Here is a 27,966-nt window from a genome sequence, read left to right on the forward strand (position 1 = left end):
TATGAGATTGTCACAGTAACTGTAATGATGACAAGCTAACTTATGCAGCTTTCAAAGACTCTCTGTTTTACACTTGGGGAGATGTTGTTCATCTTGGTTACTATAGCCATTTTTACAAGCCCATAGGACCGATTTTACCCAATAACAGTGAATTAAACAGAAGTTCAAAAGTCACTGTCCACTCAGCATCTCTGTACTTGTCACTTTATAATCCTAGTCTAGTGGCTTCTTTCTTAAAGAGCCAAGGTGAATCAAGACAGTGGTGTTTCATGGCCAGAATCCGGGCTAGATTATCCGTGAGAAGACATGAGCAGAAGAAGTATGCCCTTCAGGAGCCCTGTCTGTGTGTTGATGACAGAACCTCTATGTACCTGTGCCTTCAAACGTGAATGATGGTTTAAGGGGGAACATCCAACAATTGCTAAAAAGTCAGCCAGGCTTAACAAATATCACTGCTTTAACCATGAGGCCACGTTGGGGACAATTTTGATGGACAAACTAGTTAAGGAGAGTCTGAGTGACCTCTGTCATTGTCTCAGGCTTCTGCCCCATATAAGTAGGTACCAGTGTGGTCTGCATGTACCGTATGTTACTGCAAAGCAGTGCGGCAATCAGATCTTCACAAATAGAATCCCGTTTTACATACATGGGGAAGACTATTTAAACAAGGGGTCTTTTCCTGTAAAGGGCTAGATGGTGAAGATTTTACACTTTGTGTGCTGTACGGTTTCCGTCTCAGCGACTTCACTGTGCTCTTGCAGCCCCAAAGCAGCCATGTTACAACAGAACTTTACTTACGAAAACAAGTGGTAGGCCAAATTTGGCCCCTAGGCCATAGCTTGCCAACTCCTAAATTAAACAAATAATTCTTGAACGCCTACTATGACGGGTGAGGCATCAGTAACCACCAGGGATACACAAAGACACTGTGCTTGTGGAACTCTCTAGCGTGTATGTTCTGAGATGAGAGGTAGACAATTTAAAATATACCTGCAATAAATGACTTCATTAAGTGCAGAATCTTTCTTTAAAGCAAAACTCACCCCAGACATGCAACTGATAAGTTTGTCAGTTTAGATTTTTGTCTCATGATACTTTTAAAGCGGGCCTAAGCTAGCTTGAACCTGGATTTGAATCTACCACCTTAAGTCTGAAACAAGCCTAGTATGTTTGGGGGCTGCCAGGGACACCAAAGAGGTACAAGCATCTCAAAGGCTCCATCCCTTCCTTCCCTCCACTTCTGCTTATAGCAACACTCCTTTTACACACACTTCCTGTTTCTGGCACTTGCCTTCTTTTCTGCTGTTTATACTTCCCCCAATACTTCCCCCCTGTGGTTAAACAAGTATAAAGTCCTAAAGCTGGAGATTTAAGTTGCTCTCTCTCTCCCTCTCTCATTCATTCCTCCCTACACGTAGGTTCACGCGCCTGCTCTCTCCTCTCTTTTTCTCTCAGAATGACACCTCTAGGTATTGCTTTGGGTATGGTTTTCTATTTACTTCAAGCCGTTTCTGGAGAAAGTGGCTACGCAGAGAATGGTGAGTCATTTCTAACTTTTCTTTAGGATTTCAGATGATCTCTAGCATCTGTTTCAGGTTACTCAGATCCCTAACAGACCAAAGTGGGGCACTGGGTTAGAGGGAGTTTGAGGGCTTGCCATGTAGTCAGGCGTTTTGTGCATTCTAAGCAGCAGGACAGGGGGCCTGGGGACAACACTGTGAGTGGTTTGTAAAGGCTTAGAATTGTCAAGGGATGCACTTGACTCTCTCAGTGTGGATCTTACATGTCGGTCAATGCCTCTGCTCTTACAAAAAGAACACCCACAGAGACACACTGGTTATGCTTGCTGGAGAATCTTCAAGGTAATTTTTTCTTGTCAAGAAATGAAGCTCATTTTGTTCTGTTTAGGTTTTTAGAAGGTTCTGAAAGCTTCACTTTCAAGATAAAATAATATCCAAGAACAACAGCTTTGTCTGCACTTACCTTTGCTATATCCTCAGCACCTACTCTAGCATCTAGAACATAGTACACATTTAACAAACATTTGAAAATTTCTTCAAAATACTTTAGTTTTGGTAGAATCGTGTGGTATTCTTAGTGAATAACTGAATAGGGTTAAGATCTGAGCGAATTCTCATTGAAATATATTTAACTATCTCCATGTCAGCAATTTTACCATCATATAATAATTATCTTTGGGATCCTTAAAATACTTAGTATCTAGAGGCAGATGCTGCCTACTTTGTAAATCCATTGTAATTACAACTGAACCGTACACAAAGGTGAAGTAGTCCAGAGGAGCCACCTGGAAACTTGGACCACCAGATTGCTCCTGAAAATTAAATGCTTTCACTTTAAGACTTACAAAGTGTTTGCTTAACGAAGATATCAAACACATCAGTCTAATGAATCAGCTTGGATATCTTAAGTTATGTAATTTCTAAGGATGGAAATCCCTAGAATATTCTCTTTAAGGGACTTTTCAGAGGGTTGACATTTTTCACAGTGTGACCGTAAAAAAATGACTTTGTGGGAGATGATGATTATTTCATGGTAAATGTTGTCTTGTGTCTGTAGATAGATGCTTGGCACGTAACGCATAAATCTTACTCTTTGGAGTATAGTATATCCCTTCTATTTCTCCCTGCTGGTCATATTATTTTGAAAAGAAATTAACAATTTTAATTGAAAGCTGAGTTTTCACTTCAACTCTTTAAATTTCAGGGTTTTTTTAGGAGATTTGTAACCACCCATCCACATGACTACATCAAAATGCTTCCCGATTTGGAGTGTCAGGAATTCAGAATAATCAACTGTGGTTTGTTAAAAGATAAGTTAGTTCTCTGATAACCACAAGAGTGATCAAGAGAAGAAAGGGATACTTTTTAAAAATCCAAACCATTTAGACTTTTACTCAACTAAGCCCTTTCAGTAGGAAGCTTTTAAACCACACTGCCTTGTCTATAATACATAGTTCGAAAAACCTAATTTTTATAATGAGCTTTTAAAAATTAATAGGTTAACTCGCTGTTAAAAGCTCTATGTAATTTCAAAGCCATAGTCATAATAACATCTTTGACAGAGAACTCTTTTTCAAAGGAGGCCCAAATGTTTCATGTACATTCTCAGAATTAGAATTCTTATTTTACCCTTTCATTACTTATTTCTCAAAAAAATGTGATAAAGTAGCTAACCCTGACTGAGTGCTTACTGTGTTCTAAGAAGTCTTTGTATACATTTATTCAGTGATTCCTCATGATAACATGAATTTAAATATCAGAACTCTGAAGCTTAGAAAGGTCGAGTAACCTGATGGAAGACCACAGCTACACAGTAGAATAGCCAGGATTTTAACCCACATCTGTTCAGCTCTGGTGCCAGAGGTCTTAACCACTGTGTATATGATGCTTAGCTAAGCTTAGAGCAGGTATAACATTCTCTTTGTAGAATGCCATGCGATTTTGCAGGTTATTGAGGAGAATTTTTCTTGTATACAAAGCAACTTGGCTCAGTAACACCTGCTAAAGAGCCAATGAGCTGTTTCTCAAAACATGGCCATTTTAATTGTACGACCACTGCTTTTTTTCTCATTTATTGAAGTATAGTTAACTTACAATGTTGTGTTAGTTTCAAGTGTACAGCAAAGTGATTCAGTTATACATACATATATATATATATATATATATATATATATATATATTCTTTTTCAGGTTCTTTTCCACTGTAGATTACTATCAGATATTGAGTATAGTGCCCTGTGCTATACAGTAGGTCCTTGTTATTTACCTACTTTATATATAGTAGTGTGTATATGTTAATCCCAAACTCCTAATTTATCTCCCCCCGCCTCCCACTATCCCCTTTGGTAACCATAAGTTTGTTTTCTATGTCTGTGAATTTATTTCTGTTTTGTAAATACGTTCATTTGTATCATTTTTTAGATTCCACATGTAAGCAATATCGTATGATATTTGTCTTTCTCTGTCTGACTTACTTAACCTCTAGATCCATCCATGCTGCTGCAAATGGCATTATTTCCTTCTTTTTTATGGTGGAGTAATATTCCACTGTATATGTATACCACCGCTTCTTTATCCATTCATCTGTCAATGGACATCTAGGTTGCTTCCATGTCTTGGCTATTGTAAATGGCCACCGCTTTATAAAATGTATAAGAATATACAGCAAGCTCACTTTGCCAGATTGGATGGTTAAGGATAGTGGGAGTGCTTTGTTCTGTTAATACCCGGCATCTGCTAGACTCTGCTCTCTCTGGCTTACGTTGCATGTTGCAGAATTTTTGAGTCAAAGATGATCCACAAATGTCTGAATCCAAATAGTAATGTAGGTTCTGTTGTACAAGATTGGTGGAAGTTCTAAAGAAGAGAAAACATTAAGAGAGCATGAGTACTGCCATATAAGGGCAGGCTAAAGCCACACAGAACCATTCCATCAAGAAATGTGCCAGCAATTAAGGGACTAGATCTCACTCTATGAGATTAGGAACGAATATGTTTTGAAATGGGAGCCCTAAACGGTGGGCTGCCCCTCACTATTTAAAATTGTCATTAATAAGAGGGCCATACTCTTCTGAAATTACATAAGGAGTCTTTGCTGGTGGCAGAATTGTGAGCCGGATGGGTTCTAGGTATAGTCAGAAAGAGCAGTGCACACAGCTCTTATCTAGATGTGGCTTTTTGAGATTTGTCACTTTGACTGAACTGACCCTTCTCTCAACTGGTTGATCCACTCACAACCAGCTTTAGTAACTTTCCCATCGAACTAATGGGTTATTGATTAAAGTGGATGCTGCTTGTAATCCCATGGCCTACAGGACACTAAACTGGGGTTTGATTTTTAGTATATTGTCTATCCTATTTAAAGCCCTAGAGCATCTATTTTCTAGTATCAATGGGCCAAAGTAATTTCTAGTATCATTGGATTTTGAAGCAATCATAGCTCACACTCAGCCTGAGAATGGCTTTGGTTACTCTGGATTTTCTCAGATCCCACTTGGAGTCTATTTGCTGGCATAGTTTTCTCTATTAAATATTGTAAAATATACACACAAAATATCTATATAATCTTAAGGGCCTCAACCCAGCTTAAGAAATCGAATACTCTCTCTGACAGACAATACTTTCCAAAAGTGGTGGCAAAAAAATTCTGGTTCCCCACATACTTCCAGAATTTTGCTAATACCTAGAAAATGCAATATCTCTAAAAGAAGATTGTATAAGCTCAGAAATAGTATCTATAAGATTCATGTCATGTAATTTTTCCTAATCATGTTTGCCTCAGTTAGTAGCTTAAGACAAGTTGCCTTATATAAATATTCACACAATGGAGATAATCAATGGTACTTTTAGTTAGGATGCCTATTTAGGCAAGGGAAAGCTACCATTTTAAAAAAGGGAACTTCTGAATGCAAGTTAGCTATCACCTTCTTTCATTCAAAAAAAATTCTTGGGAGGGAATAAATGAAGATTAGTAATAAAGCCCAAGACTAGATTAGGTAGCACATAAATAATAAAGTATCTCATTTGAAATGTATACAAACAAAAGAAATTCCCATCTATATAAGAGAAAGCGTGTGTTTAGTGTCTCATTCTAGACCTCCAATGCACTAACCCAATGGCAGAGATATTTAGAAATCTTAGGAGGCTATTTACTAATTGTGATGACTTCTTTTCTATTAGAAAAAAATCTGTGCACATTAGGTTTTGTTTTGGTTTTGTGATTTTGTTTGTTTGAAATCCTATTTCTTGTCTATGTCTTTGGGCTTTCCTTCTTTAGATAAACAACCATCACTCCTTTATGTCCACCACAGAAGGCTGCCATTTTATCAGTCCCTCCAGATTTCAAAAGGACGCACTTATTGGCTTCATTAACAGCTGTAGGTTTGTTCTTTCCCAGGAGACTTTGACGATGCAGAAATGGATGACTACTCATTCTCGTGCTACAGTCAGCTGGAAGTGGATGGATCCCAGCACTTGCTGACCTGTGCATTTGACGACCCAGACGTCAACAGCACCAATATGGAATTTGAAATATGGTAAGGAATGGTGCCTTCAGTGGGTGCTTAGAAATCATCTGTCTCTCTTTTGTATACTGTACAGCACCAGCTGCAAAGGTGAGAGTGTGGGAGTTAATTATCAAATATTATAATTGAATAAATTCCAAAAACTTCCTGGAACTCCTTGTCCCTCACCAAGAGACTCAAGCAAAGCAACTCCCAAGAGCTCATCTTTCAGGTCCCGCTGCTACAGCCAAATGATAGTATGGATGTAGGAGATCCCACTTCCCTCCTGACTTCATGGCAGAATTTAAATTCTGGTTCTTCTGGGACACTCATCCCCCAAAAGCTCTTTGCCCAACATGAGACAATGTAGTGTCTTGAAGCTGCACTTGAGGGCAGGTGCCTGGTTTCTAATCCCAACACGAGCACTTACTAGCTTTTTAATCTAGAGTAAGTTGTATAACTTTTCTATGCCTTAGTTTCTTCACCTGTTAAATAAGATATACCACCTCATAGGGAGATGTGATGCTTAAATAATTTAATACTTTAATAATTTAATTAGAAGACATATCTGGTATGTAATAAGGAATGAAAAAGAGGCATTAAGTCAAAACTCTATGAATCTAGACTCAGCTGCCATCCCCTTGACACAGTTTGACTTCAGATGGTACTCTCAATACGAGTTTTCCAAAAATCCACAGAAATAAAGTGGCTCTTGGTTTCATGGAGCCTCTGAGAAAAGGTAAAAAGAAAGTCTGTGTCTGGTTTGAAGGTTTGGTAAAGAACTCAGAACTTTATCTTCTCCCTCTTTCACAAATCATCTCTTGTTGCCAAGGGTTACTATCTCTAATGACTTGAAAAAAATACTTGACCGTGAAATTCTGACTTGTGGCTATTTCCAAATTCATATCAGATGACCTAATTTTAGTTAGTTGCCTAGTAAGGAAAGTAAGTCAAGATCCACCAGTACTAAAAGAGGGCTTCGTAAATTCTGTAGACACTCAGCCAATCCTCCACAATATATAGTCTAGACAAGCCCTGAATCCCACGTCTTACATTAATTCCCTACATCTGTTCATGAAGTGTCTTCTGCTATGGTCATTGGATAAATATGACCTTGGACGTGAATTCCATAGTGTGTTCTCAGTCTGCCTCTGTCAGTTCACTTCTATAACATGCTTTCCAGGAATAAAATATATCAAGAGAAGAGGAACCTACAATGTTCAGAATCTGTGCAGCAACTAGACTCCACTAAGGCAGCCGAACAACTCATTCAAAAGATGCACTCAGGGCTTCCCTGGTGGCGCAGTGGTTGAGGGTCTGCCTGCCGATGCAGGGGACATGGGTTCGTGCCCCAGTCTGGGAAGATCCCACATGCCGCAGAGCGGCTGGGCCCGTGAGCCATGGCCGCTGAGCCTGCGCGTCCGGAGCCTGTGTCCACAACGGGAGAGGCCATGACAGTGAGAGGCCTGCGTACCGCAAAAAAAAAAAAAAAAAAAAAAAAAGATGCACTCATTTTTGTGGGCAAAACCCTCTCCAACACAGAGGTCTGCTTTGGGCTCTCCAGCCAGCCGGGTGGTGAACTGCAGTGGTTTTTCTTGGGGAGGCTGAGGCTGACCTTCTGTCCACTTTCATTCACAATGGTATTTGACCACTTCCTTGGCCACTTGAACGAACTTTCCCTCTTCCTTTAACAAGTCTCTTGATTTCTCCTGTCATATTTTAACCTGTCCATAGCCTCCGTTTGGGTTTTTCAGTTGGGTTCAGATATTTCTGTTGGAAAGCGATTGCTTTAAGACACGTTTTCAGTGTGAAAGTATAAGTATGAAGCCCTTAGTAGGTTAAGGTGCTTCTGGAGAAAAGCCATTTTCGCAAAGGTATCCACACCTTGAGGGAGAGATTCGCGCAGCTCCTGGGTTCAGAGTAGTGACGTAGCTCAAGTTAAAGCCACTTAAATAGAGTGCTGTACTTGCTGCTTTGGTTGGGCTTCTTTTCCACAATGAAACTAGCTTTATTCGAGCTTGTTTTTCTGTGAACATAAATTTATAAAGAAAGAAATTGTAAATGATTGAAAACTGTGAGTTCTGCTGAAGTCATTACACAGGTGGGATTGTTGATAGAAAGCAGGCGCTGTTTCCCAGAGGGCTCACCAGGGACGTTTTCTAACAAGCATTGCCTGATCTGGCCGCCAGTCTCCCAGGCTCAGAAACCCATTACTTAGTGTTCAGTGTTCAGTGTGCAGTGTGCAGTTAGTTCCATCTCTCAGGGATGGACTTGGATTAGCCAAAATCACAGAGTTGGATTGCCAGCACTCCAGTTGACAACTTTACATGGACAGATGCAACTATCATAGTGACCCAAATGTTCACCCCCAGCTCAGGTGTTTGGGGGGAGGAGAGAAAGAAAGGGCCAGTAGGTTGTACATCAGTATAAATCCACTCTCACTGGGGGATCTAGAAATTCTTCATTCACCAGAACCCTAACCAGCTCCCAGGTACCTGGAGTGACAAAGCAGAGGCTCTGGAAACAGGCAGGGAGGTTGGAATCCAGGTAGCGGCACTAGCTCTGTGACCCGGGGAGTCATTTAAGCTCTGATCCTAGCAATCACCTTGCACTGGGGTAGAAGGTTTAGTGTCTGGTTTATGGCCTGTAAATGGTACTTAATTCTCTCAGTGTCATCAGATTTTCATCAAAAATGTGATCCAAAGGTTCCGCAAATACAGCAAAACAAAGAAAATTTGTTTGTTGATTTTAAGACCAGAGTTAATTTGATTTGTATCTCAAAGTGTTAATTTTTCTAAATTTAGTGGCCATCATTTAAAAATCTAGGTATCTCTTTAAAAATCAGATTTAGTAATGCTGGGCCTAGACAGCAAAAATTAGCTGAACAAAATTTTGATTGCTTCTATAGATGGGGAATTAAATCTCAGTCCTGAAGTTGGGCTCCCTTTTCTCATTTCTATTACCCACGTGGACACCACAGGCATGTAAATGTGGGACCCTGCTTTTTAGGTGTCTGCATAACTTTCATATTCAGCTCAGAAGGTAATTATATTTCCTTTAGTTCCACATTCTTGGGGCACCACAGTCACTCCCAGGTACCGCCTACAGATACCACTTCAAATATGTCATTTTTTTGTTTTCATCAATTACCACCAACATCACAGGCTGCATCCTGCCAAATCTACTTCATGCTTCTGACTTAACTAACAATATCTGTCAAGTGTTTTTAATTTAGTCATTTCTAGAGTAATCCATACCAACTTTCAAAGGTGTTTAATACTTTTGAGAAGATTCTGTCTTTTAGGGCCAAATGAGGAATAAAATCTATGGCTGTTTTTAGTATTTCCATGTAAATATCTGTTTGCACCAACAAGAGAAATGTATTTATCACTCTAAACTCCCGGCGATTGCAGGAGGCTTAGGAAGGTGGCATTGGGGTGAAGAATCAGGTGCAGTGGTCCCAAGCAATCTCGCCCTGTTTTCAGAACAAAGGAATTTGTGTGAGTGGCTTAGGTTTGATGTCCCTTAGGAAGCTCCTACAGGGCCAAATTTGCTAGCCTATAGTACTACTTGGGTATGTGTAGTGATCTCTTCACCAAAATACCCTAGAACAGCTCTATCTAACAGAAATACAATGTAATCCACAAATGTGTGAGCGATATACGTAATTTAAACTTTCCTAGTAGCCTCATTTAAAAAAAAGAAATAGGTGAAGGTTAATTTTAATATTTTATTTAATGTAATATTGCCAAAATATTATCATTTCAACCTATAATCTGTGTGAAAAAAATATTCATGAGCTATTTTACACTCTTTTGCATTCTACATCTTCAGAGTCTGGTATTTCATATCTAGAGCACATCTCAATTTGGATGAGCCATATTTCAAGTGTTCAACATCCACATGTGGGGTGATGGCTATTGTGTTGGCCAGTGAAATCCCAGAACATTCCCAGTCCTAGCAATACACACTTAGCAACCAAGTAAGCTGTTTTAATTTAAGTGAATTGAAATGAATTGGATTGAATTGAGTTGAGCCACTCATGGGGGGACACAGTTTCCTCCAATCTCCTAAAGCCAGGGTTAGTGGCACAAAGCAAGGCTGTTCTAGACCACAGTTGTCTCTTAGTCTTCCGGCGCAGCTTCCCCTCCACATAGGGCAGCTCCTAGAGCTCAGACCCCATAAAAGAATGCCTAGGCTCACAAGACAGCAATATGGTGATCCTTTATTTTTCTTGCTCATTACTTGCACTCCCTGAAGAGCAGGAATGAACTAAGAATACGATTTTAGATTCTTCTTAAATGTCCAAGAGTACCAGGACCTTGCTACATGTTAAGGATCTGCAATGGAATATTCCACACATGCTTTACTTACAAATATATCCTAAACTCAATGATTGAACCAAAAGCCATTTCCTTCTAATTCCTCCATAGCACATTTACCTAAAGTTCAGAAATGGGATCCTGACCCAGTTCTCCTCTTCCAACCTTACTCATCAAATCATGACAGTGTTGCCATCTTCAGAACTTTCCATCTGACATTCTTCTCAAGTTTGTTCCTTGGTATCCATCTAGCTTACCTTAAAATTTTGCTTTTTATTTTTACTCTTCTCCAAATGGGAAAACCCATGTAGCCCAACAAGGGGCATACTCTAGAAACTCCAACACACACACACACACACACACACACACACACACACACTCAAAGCCAGAGCTGCATACCCTAAATAACAGTTAACAAAGAACTATATTGGGGGGGAAATTTTTAAGGAATGTCCCACAAACAATAAATATTTTTAGCCAATTATTAAACTTAAAATTTATTCATCAGTCTTACGTTTTCATGACTACAAGAGCTTAACCACAAAGACCACAGCAGCCCAAAGGTGAGAGGTTCTTCACGTAAAGCTGAGGCATTCTCCTCAGATTTTAACTCCATGCCCACCTCGCCTCAAGCCACACAGACATGTTCCTTCTGCTCAGACTTCAGGAATGATCCTGGAAAGGGCTCACATGGGCACATGCACAGAAGAGTGCACACACATCCAACTCACCATAGAAAACCAACACACATTCTTGGTTGTTGGAAGTAAGTGACCTTTTTAGACTATACTCCCTATAATTTTTTTAAAAATCTGATTAATGAGAAGAATTCTCTTCATGGAAAGCAAACTTTTTTCTTCCACAATCCTCACTTGCAATTTGACCCAACTATGCCTCTTTTTTGGGCTATCTGGCTGGATTTAAAGACCATGTAGGAAAAACAAACTGGTAATCATGGTTATCACAGGAGACGTGAATTAAATAGAGGGTTGAAGGAAAGAAATGAGTAATTTTACTTTTACTCTGCACTGTTTATTTTTACAGTAAGAATACATATTCTGCTTTACTTCCTTATTGTTTATGTGGTTTATTAATTTAATTTCACTTTCTTTCTGGATTACCATTCATTTGGGGGTAAAGTTTACCTATGGTAAAATGTACAGATATTAAGTGAGTTTTTTTTTTTTTTGTAAATACTTCAACTCTTTAGTCAACTTTTTTTTTATATAAATTTTCTTTTTTTTTTTTTTTGACTACGTTGGGTCTTCATTGCTGTGCATGGGCTTTCTCTAGTTGCGGCGAGCGGGAGCTACTCTTCGTTGCGGTGCACGGGCTTCTCATTGTGGTGGCTTCTCGTTGCGAAGCACAGGCTTTAGGCACGAGGGCTTCAGTAGTTGTGGCTCGCGGGCTCTAGAGTGCAGGCTCAGTAGTTGTGGCACACGGCCTTAGTTGCTCCGCAGCATGTGGGATCTTCCCAGACCAGGGATCAAACCCATGTCCCCTGCATTGGCAGGTGGATTCTCAACAACTGCGCCACCAGGGAAGTCCATTAAATGAGTTTTGAGAAACATATTTGACATGTTGCCATCACCTCAGTTGAGATACAGAACTTTTCTTTCACCCTAGAAGGATGCCTCAGGTCCCCTTCCAGTCTTTCCTCATCTCCTGTGAGCAATCACAGTTCTGAAATCTATCAGCCTTTGGTTTTGCCGGTTTCTGATAATTCTCATAAATGAAATAACACACTGCTCACTCTTTTCTGTCTGACTTCTTTCACACAACAAAACGTTTTAGAGATTTATCTATGTTGATGTTTATCTCATAGCTCATCTTTTCAGTTGCTGCATATTAATTCCACTGTTCAAATATATCACAAATTTTTAATCCTTTCTTGATGGATGTTTGAGTTTTTTCAAGTTTGAGGCTATTCTTTTTAGTTACTATTAACATTCTTATACAAATCAGTTTGTTGGTACATATTTTCATTTCTCTGAGGTAAAAACCCCAGAGTGAATTACTGTATCACAGGGTAGGTGTGTATTTAACTTTATAAGAAACTACCCAACAAGTTTTCCGAAGTAGTTATACCATTCCACTACCAGCAATGTATGAGAGCTACACATCACTTCCAATATTTGGCTTTGAAAGTGTATGTCATGATTTTATTTACATTTCTCAAATAACAAATAACGTTGGCCAGCTTTTCAGGTACAGTTGGCCATTTGTATGTCTTCTTTTGCCAAGTATCTGTTAAAGTCTTTTGTCTTTTTTCATTGAATTATTTGTCCTTTTATTATTGATGGATGTGAATTCTTTATATGTTCTGGATACAATTCTGATGTTAGATATATGTACTACAACTATTTTCTGCTAGTCTGTAGCTTGCCATTTCATTTTATTAATGACATATTTTAATAAGCAGGAGGTTTTCGTTTTGATGAAGTCCAATGTATTTCATTTTTCTCTTTTATGTTTAGTGTTTTTTGTGTGATGACTGTCTGTCTACACTCAAATCTAGGAGGATATTTTCTTATGTTTTCTTCTAAACAGTTTACAGTTTTAATCTTTAAATTTAGAGCTACACTCCATACCCAATTAATTTTTGTGAGATTGAGGTTCATATTTTCCACACATTTGCTCAGTTGTTTCAGGACAATTTGCTGAAAAGATTTATTTCCATTGAATTGATTGAGTGCATGTTTTAAATCAAGTAACCTTATGTGTATGAGTCTATTTCTGAACACTCTGTTTTCCATTGATTAATATTTCTGTCATTGTGCCAATGCCAAACTGTCTTGATTATCATAACTTTATAGTAAGTTTGAAATCAAGTGCTCTGTGTCCTCCTTATTTGTTCTACTTTTTTCAAAGTTGTTTTGACTATTCTGAGTTCTTTGGGTTTCCACATAAATTTTTTTTTTTTTTTTTTTTTTTGCGGTACACGGGTCTCTCACTGTTGTGGCCTCTCCCGTTGCGGAGCACAGGCTCCAGACGCGCAGACACAGCGGCCATGGCTCACGGGCCCAGCCGCTCCACGGCATGTGGGATCTTCCCGGACCGGGGCACGAACCCATGTCCCCTGCATCGGCAGGAGGTCTCTCAACCACTGCGCCACCAGGGAAGCCCTCCACATAAATTTTGGAATCAGCTTGTCGACTTATTTTAAATCCTGCTGAGATTTTGATTAAAATTACATACACCAATTTGGGGGAAATTTCCATTTTTCAGCACTGAGTTTGCTAATCCATGAATGCAGCTCTCTATTTATTTAGATTTCCTTTAATACCTCTCAGGAATGTTTTGTAATTTCCATTGCAAAGGCCTTAAACATCTTTTATTAATTTTATTTCTAAGCATTTTATGTTTTTATTGCTATCATAAGTGGAGCTATTACTTTTTAAATTTATTTTCCAGTCTATAGAAATATAATTGACTTTTGTATACCGACCTTAGTGAATTCACTATATTCGTTCCTGTGATTGTGTTGGAGAGCCTTTATAGTTTTCCATGTGAACAAACATGTCTGCAAGTAAAGAAAGTCTTATTTTCTTTCTTTTCAAACTGGTGATTTTTATTTGTTTCTCTTGCCTTATGCACCGGCTAGAACCTCCAGTGCACTGTTGAATAAAAGCTGTGAAAAATAGATATTCTTGCCTTGTCCTTACCTTAGGAGAAAACTGTTCACTAGTTCACCATTAGGTATGTTATTAACTATAGACCTTTTGTAAATGCCTTTTATCAGGTTGAGGATGTGTCTGCTGAGAGTTTTATCATAAATGGATGTTGAATTTTGTCATATGCTTTTTCTAATCACTTGAGTTGATCAGATTATTTATGCCTTTTATTCTGTTCATGTGGTGATTGTATTGATTGATCTTTGATTGTTGAACCTACCTTGATTTCCTGCATGCATCCCACTTTATCATTATGTGTTAATATCAATGTATTGACATTTTCTTGAGGAACATTAATTTGTAAATTTCTTTTCTGTAATATTTTTGCCAGTTTTCTGTACCAGATTTGAGCTAACTTCATAAAATAAGTTGGGAGGCATTCATTTCTCCTCTATTTTCTGAAAGAATTTGTGTAGGAGTGGCACTATTTTGTATATATATGATAGAATTCACTAGCTTTATCTGGGCATAAAGTTTTCTTTGTAGGAAAGCTTATTAATAATAAATTGAACTTCTTTGAAAGAAAGGGAACTATTGAAACATTCAATTTCTTCCTTATTTTCACTTTTGGGCACTATCTCTTTTTAGATTACTCTAACTGTTGCAATATTCAACCATTTCTTAGAGTTTGCTTAGAGTTAATGTACTATTTCATGTAAAATATAAGAAACTTGCAACAATATAGTTGTATTTATCACATTCTACCCTTTGTACTACTGTCATATATTTTATATCTACATATATTGGGTTTTGGGGGGGTTTTTTTGGCTGCATGGGGTCTTCGTTGCTGTGCATGGACTTCCTCTAGTTGTGGAGAGCGGGGTCTACTCTTCATTGCGGTGTGCAGGCTTCTCGTTGCAGTGGCCTCTTTTGTTGCGGAGCATGGGCTCTAGGCGCGTGGGCTTCAGTAGTTGTGCCACGTGGGCTCAGTAGTTGTGGCTCGTGGGCTCTAGAGCACAGGCTCAGTAGTTGTGGCTCACGAGCTTAGTTGCTCCACAGCATGTGGGATCTTCCCAAACTAGAGCCCAATCTTTGTCCCCTGCATTGGCAGGCAGATGCTTAACCACTGCGCCACCAGGGAAGTCCCTACATATACTGTAAATGCCACAATAACGCTACAGTATTTGCTTTAAACAATCTTTATGTTTAAAGAATTTAAGAGAAGAAAATATGTATTGGCTTCTTTATTTATTCTGGTAAACCTAATTGCTTCCTGTAGATCTGAAATTCCACCTATTATTATCTCCCTTTGGTCTAAAGTACTTCCTAAAACAAATTATCTCAATTTTTATATAGCTGGAAATATCCTTATTTTGTCTTCATTATTGAAGAATATTTTGTAGTGTAAGGATTCAAAGTGGACATATTTTTCCCCTTCCAGAGTTTTAAATATATTATTCCAGTGTCTTCTCATTCACATAATTTCTGATGAGAAGTGATACTTTTCTCTGGATGCTTTCAAGATTTCTTATTTGCCTTTGCTTTTCAGCCATTTGACTATGATGTACCTAGGTGTGGTTTCCTTTGTATTTATCCTGCTTGGATTGGCTGAGTTTTTTAAACCTAAAAGTTGATATTTTTTGCTACATTTGGGAAATTTGAGAACATTATTTCTTTAAATATTTTGTAGCCAAATTCTTTCTTTCTGTTCTGGAACTCTAATTGCATATTTATTTATCTGATATTGTCCCACAGGTCAATAATACTTTCTGTTGTTTTAGATTAAATAATTTCTATTGATCTATCTTCAGCTTCACCAACCTTTTCTTCTGCCTTCTATCTGCTATTACATCCATCCCATACATTCAGTACATTTTTTAAAACTTTAAATTTGTACTTGTCAGTTATAGTATTTTCATTTTGTTCTCTTTTGTAGTTTCCACATCTCCACTAAGATTCTGCATTCATTCAATAATTATGACAATATTTTGTTTAACATATTTACAAAAGCTGTTGAAAAGTTCTTTTCTGCTAGTTCCAACATCCAGGTCCTCTTGGCTTCAGTTTCCATTGACTGCTTTTTATCTTCACTGTTTGTCACATTTTTCTATTTCTGCTCTTTTGTAGCAGCTTTTGAATGTAGGAAGGACACTATGGATAATAGGGTGCTTTGTTGATTGATTGATTGATTGGATTCTGATAACTTCCTCTGGCAAGTGTTAATTTTAACTCTGTTACTCAGTTAACTTGGCTGGATTAAGCTCCAAATTCTTCTTTTGAGGCAGCACCAAAAATATCTTCTTAGTTCCTTCTAGAGCCATCTAGCTATTGCCATGGTTTCCTTGGATTTTCCTCCACATCTGCACAATTAAGGGGACATATAATAATTTAAGCAGTTTATATGCAGACTTTGTGTCTTCTATGTATAAAGTTTCCTCATTTCTAGGTTTTTCTCCCTTAAAAATACCCAGCCACTCAGGTCAACCGAAACTCTGTCCTCTAACTTCTCAAGACAGTAAAACTGTGGCCTTCTGTTAGATTCTAAATGCCCATCATAATGTGACCTGAGAAGTGCCTTCAGATAAAACAAAACAAGGGCTTCCCTGGTGGCGCAGTGGTTGAGAGTCCGCCTGCCGATGCAGGGGACACGGGTTCGTGCCCGGGTCCGGGAGGATCCCACATGCCGCAGAGTGTCTGGACCCATGAGCCATGGCCGCTGAGCCTGCGCATTCTGATCCTGTACTCCGCAATGGGAGAGGCCACAACAGTGAGAAGCCCGCGTACCGAAAAAAAAATACAACCTAGAAACAAGGATCTAATCCACCCTTTTCTAAAGAATTAAATTCCCCTAGTGTCTGCCTGCTTTTGGTTCTTCTCCAATGCTTTTAAATAGTATTTTCAAAAATATCTTGCTCAAAGTTTTTGGTAGTCATATGTTGATGGTTAGTGTGATATAAGCTACTCTGCCACTACTGGAACTAAAACATACTTTCTTTTTAAAATAGGAATTTTTTTTAAAGAGTACAATTTGGAGCTTTTGATGTGGTCGCATAGTAGGCAACATTCTTTTTTCTTCAGTTTCCTGAAAGCCTGATTTTAATTGGGAATAGGAGGTCAGAGAAGTGACAGAATTCAATTCCTAGAACATTTAATCTAAGGAACATGGGGAGAAGGGTTGATTTTAAAGTCTGTTAATGAGTTAAAAGTGGAACTCAGCCAAAATTACCTACGAAAATTCCCAAATTACCCATTAAGTGTATATGGTTTTATGTATATAATCCTTTAGACTATTTTATTATTTCCTTTAACCCTTTTTTGGTCACTATTTCTTTACAGGCTTTATTTTTTCAATTTATTCCTGCAGGATATCAAGAAAAGAAATTACCTTCCCACCTAAAGAAAGTACTTATCTTCTAACAATCAGTTATTACAAGATAAGAATTTTCCATTATTTTCATGAACATGCTTTAACTATTTCAGGTTCAATTGCATCTAATGCCTGAGTAAATCAATGCTGATTATAATGGCAGCAAAAAGCTATTTTATTTTAATTCTCTCTCTCTCAAATATGCATCTACCCTATGGACAAATTTAAAGCCACACAAATGAAAAGTGGATGTGATGCTATTCCTTCTATACAGAAACTCCTACTTGAATTAAGACAAATTCCTTTTTTGTTTCTACAGTGGGGCCCTTTTGGAGGTAGATTGCCTGAGTTTTAATAAACTGCAAGGGATGTATCTCATCAAGACAAAGAAATTCTTACTGATTGGAGACAGTAAAATATGTGTGAAGCTTGGAAGAAAAAGCATGACTTGCAAAAAAATGAACATAGTCAAAATAGGTAAGAAGTTGTATATGGGGGTATGTCGCCATTTTTCAGATATCGGAAGACAGACATCTGTTTCTGAACTTTCTGTATGTTAAAGTAGACAAATAATGAAAACTATTTACAATAGAAAATATCAAATTCTCTAATGCATATAATTTCTTAAGAGAAATGAAAGTTTGAAGCTTATGCTATTTATTCTTACTGTGAGAGAACTCTGAGGGTCTTCAAACTGAGCTATGAAAAAGGGTGATTGACACTTACAGATTGCAGGAAGAGTTCATCTGTGTGAAGTGTCTAACTGGAGCTGGGCCTCCTGTACTTCACCCACACACGTCTTTTCCTTCCTCACCTTACCTTTTCCTGAATTCCTTGTAATCTTCTCCCCACACACCTATCTGTGAGTGTATTTAGCAAAATTATCAAGTTATTTTTAAAAGTAAATATGCCTTCTGTATTAGAGTTATCCAGAGGAAACAGAGCCAATAGGATAGATGGATATACATAGATACATAGATGAGAGATAGATAGAGAAAAAGAGATTCATTTTAAGGAATTGACTGTCATGATTTTAGGGGCTGGCAAGTCTGAAATCTGTAGGGCAAGCCAGAAGGCTAGAAATTCAGGTAAGAGTGGATATAGTGGTTTTGAGTCCAAATTCCAGAGGGCAGACCAGGCAGTCTGGAAACTCAAGCAGCATTTTTATGTTGCATTCTTAAGACAAAATTACTTCTTCTTCAGGGAATCTCAGTGTCTGCTTTGAAGGCCTTCATCTGATTGAATGAGGCCTACCACATTTTAGAGAGTAATTATTTTACTCAAAGTCTCCTGATTTAAATGTTAGTCATGTCTTAAAAAAAAAATACCTTTAGATTAGTGTTTAGCCAAACAACTGGGGACCATAGCTTAACCAAGTTGACACATGAAATTACCATCACACCTTCCTAGGAGACTTACTATTGAGGAGTGATGCAGTCATATCTGATTTGGCCTAGAATATACATATTAAGTATAATATGTATGTAGAATATACATATTACACTTGGTCAGAAAAGTGATAATTATTATATTCCCAAAAAAGTACAATTTGAATTGCTAAATTTATCTATATGTTTCCCTTGGTTCTATATAATATACATAATAATATGAATCATGGATTTCAGTAAATCCCTTCGATTATCAGGTTGTAAGTCAGTATTAATTATCAAGTCACCATTCGGTTACCAAGCAAATAAAATGATCAGAGAGACTGGGAATATAGACACAAAAAGTTTTCCCATTACTTACAGATTTATCACACTGAGGTAAGAAAGGTTCTTTTTCAAAACCTCGGAGATACCCTGGTAGAGGGGAACGTCTAAGCCAGTTATGGTATGTCAGTGCAATGGAATTCTAACTTCTTGTATTCATTCTACCTATGGAGGTTTACAAGTGAAACCATATATGTAGGGAGAAAACTGTTCAAAGTGATTGAAGAGGTGCATTCTCTTTCTGGTTTTAAATACTATGGCTCTGTCTCTCCCTCTTCTCAACCGCCTCCCTTCACCCTCCTAAAAGAAAATTAAAGGTAAGAGAGCAATACTCATTAGAGGTGACAAAGAGAAACTTGGAATCTAGTCTCAGTTTTGTACCACTAATAGAGTAAAGGGCAAAAGCAGAAGTTCCATGTTTGAACAGTCATCTTGTAGAAAAAGCAGAGGGAGAGTAGAAAAGAGACATTAGTCACAACCAGTGTGAGTGCTTAGGGGCGGTGGCACGACAGGCTATCTCTGAGTATTGGGACACAAGCAAGCTGAGTTTTGGTCATTTGGAGACTAGGCTGCTATGGATGGGTGTTCAGTTTGTGCACAGGGCACTATATCTAGAAGTCCATCATTTACATTGCAAATATGTATTTACTCTCGGAGAGCAGGCAGAGAGGGCAGAGTCTCAGTCCTGTGACAGAGTCCTGAAGCCCCAGGGGAGAGCCCCTTCTTACAAAAACCCACCCCAGCACAGAGGGCCCACATGCATCTTAGTGCGTGAGCATGTGAACACTCAGGGCACGCCCACAGGCTCTTGGTGGCAGTCTGCCCCATCAGACTCTCCAGATCTCATACGCCCAGTGCTCTTCGAAGTCCACATTCTGTACCACCCAGCAGATGGAAAACCTGACCGGCCGCCTCCTCTGAGGGACCAGAGGAGAGACAGGGTGTGCACTCTGCTGGTAGCATAGGTCTACAAAGGGGTGCTGTGAGCACCTCGGGGCTCTGGAAAGCACGCCTGGGCAAGCAGCATGAGCGGTGGTGGAGACATGTCTCCCAGTAGCATCGTCTTCTGGTTCCTGATGCTACAGTTCATTAATAGAACTGTCATTTAACTAAATTGACATTAGACGCTGCTGATTAAACCCCAGAGCCAAAGGTCCCCTGCAGCCACCAATCCCCTCACTCACAACTCCTTCTTTAGGTGTGGGTCCCCAGTAAGCCTGGGGGGCAGCTTCTGTCTTCCCCCTTTTCTTGTCAGGGTAAATTCATGTAATAGTTCAAGTTGTGCCAAGAATAAATTAACTTTTTAAGATGTTGCTTGAGGAATGAGCACCTTTTTCTAAGTTGCTCAAATGTACCATTGGGTTTAGAAGCAGAACTGTCTGGGGAGAGCCTGCACAAGCCAGTAGGAGAGAGCTGAGCACAGAAATAAAAGCTCAGTGAAGGAGAGAGAATTCATTTGTATCACTTTTTAGATTCTGCATATAAGTGATATCATATGATATTTGTCTTTCTCTGTCTGGCTTACTTCACTTAGTATGATCATCTCCAAGTCCATCCATGTTGCTGCAAATGGCATTATTTCACTCTTTTTAATAGCTGAGTAATATTCCATTGTATATATATATAGCACATCTTCTTTATCCACTCCTCTGTCAACTGACAGTTAGGTTACTTCCACGTTTTGGCTATTGTAAGCAGTGCTACAATGAACATTGGGGTGCATGTATCCTTTTGAAGCATGTTTTTCTCCAGATATATGCCCAGGAGTGGGATTGCTGGATCATATGGTAGCTCTGTTTTTAGTTTTTTAAGGAACCTCCATACTGTTCTCCATACAAATGAACTTATTTACAAACCAGAAACAGACTCACAGGATAAACTTAGAGGATGAACTTATGGTTACCGGGGGGAAGGGGAGGGGAGAGGGATAGATTGGGAGTTTGGAATTGACATGTACACACTGCTATATTTAAAATAGATAACCAACAAGGACCTACTGTATAAATAAATAAATTTTTAAAAAAATAAATAAATGAAGGAGAGTGAGACTCAGGATCAGACAGAATTGGATTTACATCTTATTAACTCATCCTATGGGGGCTGAACTTAGCTAATTAACCCCTCAGACTCAGTTTCCTCATCAGTACACTGGCAATGAGTGAGTGTTGATGCAAGATGGCATAAGTTAAGAGCTTGGCACTTAGTAAGTATGTAATCAACATTCGTCTGTTCTTCCCTGAATTCTTCCATTATTGAGAGGCCTTGGGAGATGGGGATGCGGCAAGGGATTCAGTGTCAAAGGTTTTGTTGAGAATGTGAATCTTAATCATTTCCTTGAATGGCAGGTAGAAACTGGCTTGGCTGGTGTCAAAGGACTGACAGTCTTCTCTGTTTCTCTACACCCACTACCTTTCCTCCTGCTTCCCTTTGGGGTATCTTCCCTATTTATAGTGCATCTAAGGGTAAAAAAAGGTAAACTTCCCCTTGCAGAAGACATCCAAGGGTAAAGAAAGAAGCACTTCCTCTTTTTCAGTACCTCTGGGGGAATCAAGGCAGGAGACATTTAGGCAGCCACCACTACGAGCAAGTGATTATGACAAGGGGGCCAAACTTCACCACGTGAGCTCATTTTACTGGGTCAGCAAGTCAGTCTTAAAGCCCAGATCATATAGCCTGGAATCCAGCTCAGTCTACTGCGCAAAGTTGTGATGAACACTCCCTCATTAACAATAGGTTTAGGTTAGATTTTAACCTATGCATCTCCCAATCTCTGTCTGAGATCAGCCATGCAAACAAGTGGCTGCCCCATCCCTAGACAACTAAGTTCCCAGGCTTTAGTGAAAGAACAACAAAGAGGCCAAGACAGGGAAACCCCAAGTCAAGGGTGGGAGGTGTCCTGACACACATGTGCTCATAGGATTTCAGTACCTTTCTCCGGGTTTGTTCTGCCTGAAATAATACCTCTCTCCCTCCCACAGTATTTCATATATGGTGCCTCTGATCCTAAGCAGGTAGACAGGAGGAAGAAGCCAGAGAAGAGTTTAGAGCTAAAGCAAACAAGACTGAAGGAGCAGGCAACCTGCAGTTACACCAGAAGTTACGAGCCAGGGCCAGGATGCAGATCCCCAGTTTCCATGTAACTGAGATGAGGTATAAGGCTCCCGGTTTTAGCAGAATAATGAAGACTCAAAGTTCAAATTCTCCTGCTTCAGGGCTAGTTAGTAACAAGTCCTCTAGTACTCAAAAGGAGAAGAGAATATGTTTTCTGCGTAAAATTAGCACTAGTTACTGTAACCAATATGCCCTAAAACATATATCTCCACCACCATAAGTTTATTTCTTGCTCATGTAGGAGCCAAAATGGGTGTTTCTAACCTGTGGGTGGTGCTCCTTCAAGCAACATTCAGGGCTCCTCCATCCTGGGGCTCCACTCTCTTCAACGTATGGCTCCAAGTGGCAGAAGGGGACCAAGCATGGGGTCACACATGTGGGGTTTCTGGGCCAGGATGAGAGGCGGTGCACATCACTTCCACCCACATCCTTCACAAGAACACACCCAACTGCAAGGGAGGCTGGGAAATGTAGTCAGGCTTTGAACCGGGAAGAAGAAGAAATGGTTTTTACTGACCCAGAAAAGGAATGTGATTTTCAGAGTAGATGAACTTTAAAAATCATAATTATTTCCTCGACTACCCCGTAGGATGACTTCATTTCTTTTTCCTTTTCAGTTAAACCTGAGGCTCCTTTTGACATAAGAGTCATCTATCGCAAGGGAGCAAATGACTTTGAGGTGACATTTAATACATCGCACTCACAAAAGAAGTATGTGAAAGAATTAATGCATGAGGTAGCCTACCGTCAGGAAAAAAATGAAAATGATTGGATGGTATGTAGGTCAACTACATTTATACGTTATAAAATTTATGAAGATGTATATAAAAATATCTTAATAGGGCTTCCCTGGTGTCGCAGTGATTGAGAGTCCGCCTGCCGATGCAGGGGACACGGGTTCGTGCCCCGGTCCGGGAAGATCCCACATGCCGCGGAGTGGCTGGGCCCATGAGCCATGCCGCTGAGCCTGCGCGTCCGGAGCCTGTGCTCCGCAACGGGAGCCTGTGCTCTCACAACAGTGAGAGGCCCACGTACCGCAAAAAAAAAATAGAAATTAGGCTTAAATTACCACACATACAACTGACAGATGGTTAATATTCTTAAAATATAAAAAGGTCTTATGAATCATTAAGAAAAGGATAAATATGACAATAGAAAAATTAGCAAGAAAGTTGGAAATGTCTCACAAAATAGAAAATATGTAATTTCAATAAGTATAAAAAACTAATAATCAAATAAATCTAAATGTACATGACCATAGGTATTACTTTTTACCCATCAAATTGATAGAGTACTTTTTCCTCCTAAGGATGACACACATTATTGGAGAGACTGTGTCTCTATATTGCTATTCATGTTGTAGAATTATATCTTTCCAGAGGAAAATGATTCTTGCTCACTAACCTTACCATTCCCTTTCATCTCTCCATGGGATGTGAAATGGGAGGGAAAGAAAAAGAAGAGATTAGACTGTGGAAAGGAAGGTGGGAGCCTGGGAGTGATTTATACCCTCCCTGACTGGGAGAGCCCAACCCACCTGAATAAAGAAAAAGACCCATTTTATCACTGCCCTCCTTGACCACTTGCAGCATTGTTTGTGAGTTCACACACACTGCCCCAATTCTGCTTCCAAACCCTCCACGTCAGAGCTCCTTTTTCTAACAAATATGAGAGAACCTCCAGAGAATGCCCACATGACTAAAGACACTCAACTTGAAATGATTTGGGAGATGTGAGCACCGCCTCTTTTTCCACCTTAAAAATGTAGTGGCCTTTTTTTGCTCTTCAGCACATGAATTTATCCAGTACAAAGTTGATGCTCCTGCAGAGAAAGCTACAACCCAATGCAATGTATGAGATTAAAGTTCGGTCCATCCCTAACACCAACTATTTTGAAGGCTTCTGGAGTGAATGGAGTCCAAGTTTCCACTTCAGAACTCCAGAGACCAATGACCCAGGTGAGAAGTGACTGGAGTCTGTTCCCCCCCCATAGTGCTTTGCATGTCAAAGTCTGTGAGAGACAGTGAGAGCCAGAGAGATGAAACAAACCCACAAGTTAGAACTCCCCAGAGGGCATTCTTACACTTTCTTTGAAAAATGACCTGCCATCTTTGCCCCTTTTGTGAAGAACGAAGAAGGGGTGGAAGTAGACTCTTAGTCACTGATCAGCTGATGTAGGCTGTCTGGACTTTACTGTCCTGGGCACTCCTGGGAGCCACTAGTTCTGAACAAAATTCCCACCCACTACCTCTAGTTTACCAATTCAGACTGGGATCCCAATGTCCGGTCCCGCCAAGTCCTTCTAGGGAATACCATAGAGGGTGGCAGATGGGTAGGCTGGTGTGGCTTTCCCATGTCTCCTTTTCTAGAATAATGAAGATATCCTGGGGGTCTAGGAACTGAGAACAGCCAGAAGAACCAAAGGGCATAGCTCAGGCAGACCACTGGGGACCCAGAGCACCCCACATATACCTTCCCTTTGGGGGATGCACGGAACAGCTCTTCTGCACCAGCCTCCCGTCCTTACCCTAGGAATTGCTGAAGCTGCAGGGTAGAGCATCTCTCATCATTCCCCTGCTCAGCTTCTCTCTCTTGGTGGTGGAAGTTAGGCAGGGGTACTGTTGTCTTTAATGTTAGGTCACTTTTAAATTCCAAGTGACAGATGTTCTGGACCTGGTCACCTAAGTCGGTGCTGAAACCGTGTACAAGCTCCTGTGTCTCTGTCTTTTGAACTGAAAGGCTGACTCAAGAGTTAATGATTGAGAAATGTGAAGGTGTAGAAACAAAGAATAGCTATTGGGCGGGGGAACTGGTAACAATGTATAGATTATAAATCCGCCACATCTGCCACCGAACTCATGGTTCCCTGAGAGATACAGATAAAGGCCTGACACACATTCCCAAGTTGTTTTTAACAGGAAGCACACCCCTACCAGATGAAAACTGCTGACCACAAGAACGTAGACCCTAGACTGTTTTGAACCAGAAGGTTGATGATGCTGACTCCCCATTTCCTCCCCACCAACCAATCAGAAGAATGTCCACAAGCTGACTACGCCCTGCCCCTTGAACACTATAAGACTCCTCACTACCCCCTCCAGGGTGGGTCACGTAGTCTTGAGGGCATTAGCCCGCTGTGGCCCCATTTGCTTGGCAAAGCAATAAAAGCTACTCTTTTCTATTTCACCCAAAACTCTGTCTCCACGTTTCTATTCAGCACCGGTGAACAGAGGCTGTTTCAGCAACACTGTCACTTACTGAAGCCCAAATTCCCCCATAAAAGCTAGTACATCATCCTGTTTACTGAAAAGCAACTTTCACGAAATAATAAATGGGCCCAAGTTACTAAATAAACTCAAAGCATCCTGAAAGTCTCCCCCACGGCACGCTTCATGATTGCTAACCAAGATCTATCCTTGCCTTCCAGGGGAGATGGATCCTGTTTTACTAATTATCATCATTCTGAGTTTCTTCTCTGTGGCTCTGATGGTCGTTCTGGCCTGTGTGTTGTGGGAAAAAAGGTGAATTTCTTTAACTAATCAAGAGAGTGTTTATGTGGGATTCCAGACAGTCAGAGCTCTAGTCCTGTTTATTGATGAGAAAACTGCAAAGGGGAATAAGGCATTTCAGGAATTGCAGGGCCCTATATCCCTCTTCATCCTCAGGCACTGATGAATTTCCATAGTTAATTTCACAAGAGGTAAAAATATATAAACTGAACATAGGGCAAATCCTCCCTGCAAACCTTTCCTCCCAAGTGTCCTCAGTGGGTAAGAGCCATCCCCCCAGAATGCCTGGGCAGCTGGAGGGACCCATGGGAAATGCAGAATATTTCTGAAGTCTTAGCTTTCAGCACACAAATTCATAGACTTTTGCATTCTACCCCATGATAGGGCCATGCTTGTTTCATCATTTAGACACACTTCAGTAGAGTTATTAATGTTTTTAGGAAGATGCCCTCAACACAGGGTCACATACCCGCTGCCCCCCAAGATACTCCAGTTTCTAAAGTACCACCCTAAAGCAATTTCCCTGTGTAACTTTGAAAGTATGTCTCACTTCCACCAAAATCAGAGCAGAGGAGTTGCTGCCAATGAAGAGAAAAGAAAGATGACAAAGCCTATTTTGGGGAGTAGATGAACAGATCAGATTTTAGTTTCATAGCTACATCACTGCCAAGACTTATTGTTCCTTTTCTCCAGGGCTCTTGGCCAGGGGTGTATCACTGTTGTCTCGTTCACAGAGTAGATCAGTGACAATGGTCTCTGGTCCAACCCCTCCGTGGACTGGTGGGACTCTGAGGCCCAGAGAAAGCAAGTCACTTGTCCAAGATCATCCACCTAGTTGTGGCAGAACCAAGGCTAGAAATCTGCTCTTCTGACTCCTGGCTCAGAGTCAGTGGGAAGGTCTACTGTGCCTGCTCCCTCCACCATTCATTACATCTTCAATGTCCTTTTATTTCAGAATCAAGCCTATCATATGGCCCAGTCTCCCTGATCATAAGAAGACTCTGGAACAACTGTGCAAGAAACCAAAAAAAGTGAGTGCGTCTGGTGCTTCCATCACTATGTCAGAGGCATCCCAGCAGCCGAGAATGATGTTGCAGGATGAGGAATGGCTGAACCTCAAGTGTCGGTCTTTCGTGTATCACATAACTAGGGTCCCTCATAAGATGCCAGCTGCAGGTTCCTGGAGGTGGGAAACTAAAATGAAATACAAGTCTCAGAATTTCCCAGACTTCCCCAGGGATACTTCAGACCCTGAAGTATCACAGCACCTCCAGAGGCAGAGAGTCAACTAGAACATGTGGGTAATTCTCTGACATACCCTGGTAAACCCCTGTTGGAAAGTTCTTGAGCTCTTTTCCTGAACAGAACATTTGCTGATGTGTCTCTCTGGTGCAGTCTTAATGCCTCTCTCTCTCTCTTTTTTTTTTTTTTTTTTTTTTTGGTGCAGAATTTGAATGTGAGTTTCAATCCTGAAAGTTTCCTGGACTGCCAGATTCATAAGGTGGATGGCATTCAAGCTAGAGACGAAGCAGAAGGCTTTCTGCAAGATCCTCTTCCTCCACAGCTAGAGGAGTCTGAGAAGCAGAGGCTCGGAGCGGGTATGCAGGGCCCCAACTGGCCCTCCGAGCATGTAGGCATCAGCCCAAAAACTTTCAGAGGAGAGTCGTCATTCAGGTGCCTGGCTGGGAACATCAGTGTGTGTGATGCCCCTGGACTCCCCTTCTCCAGGTCCCCAGATTGCAAGGAAGGTGGCAAGAATGGGCCTCTCCTGTACCGAGACCTGCTGCTTGGCCCTGGAACTACAAACAGCACCCTGCCCCCTCTGTTTCCATTCCAACCCGGAACCCTGACATTGAACCCTGCTGCCCAGGGGCAGTCCATCCTCACTTCCTTGAGATCAAGTCAAGAAGAAGCCTATGTCACCATGTCCAGCTTCTACCAAAACCAGTGAATTGCAAGAAATCGATGGCCAGAACCATCATGATGAACAGAGATAACCGAGTCCCACTCTCGCTCACAGCACAAAGAAGACAAAATGAAAGCAGCCCCTCGACATGGTCCACAGGATTCTGAAACAGTGTTTCGACCACACCTCCCTGCTTCAGTGGCAAGAGACAGGAGGCAGGGGCATTCTGCTCCAGGCAATGCAATGATTCATTTATTTCAGAAAGGAAAAAAAGCAGAAAAGAGTGAAAGAAAGGGTGGAGGAAAAGATGGAAGGGTGGGGAGGGCAAAAGGGAGCAATGGAAGAAAGAAGGAGAGGAGAATTAGAATAAGAGACACCATTATCAGGAATCACTATGTACAAT

The 27,966-nt window shown here is 40.3% G+C and overlaps 1 protein-coding gene across 1 annotated transcript; it reads left to right on the forward strand.

Annotated features, from left to right (window-relative positions):
• Positions 1–1,456: 1,456 nt before the first annotated feature.
• On the forward strand, positions 1,457–27,608 carry IL7R (interleukin 7 receptor; the record flags this gene model as incomplete). Its single annotated transcript, XM_082651951.1, has 8 exons — positions 1,457–1,538; positions 5,917–6,055; positions 17,645–17,802; positions 22,766–22,923; positions 23,938–24,106; positions 25,576–25,669; positions 26,613–26,688; positions 27,105–27,608. 8 exons carry the CDS (start codon positions 1,457–1,459, stop codon positions 27,606–27,608), a joined length of 1,380 nt encoding a protein of 459 aa, XP_082508077.1.
• Positions 27,609–27,966: the final 358 nt, after the last annotated feature.

The sequence above is a fragment of the Grampus griseus genome (assembly GCF_964374135.1).
Source record: "Grampus griseus genome assembly, chromosome: 3".
In the NCBI taxonomy this organism is placed as follows: Eukaryota; Metazoa; Chordata; class Mammalia; order Artiodactyla; family Delphinidae; genus Grampus; species Grampus griseus.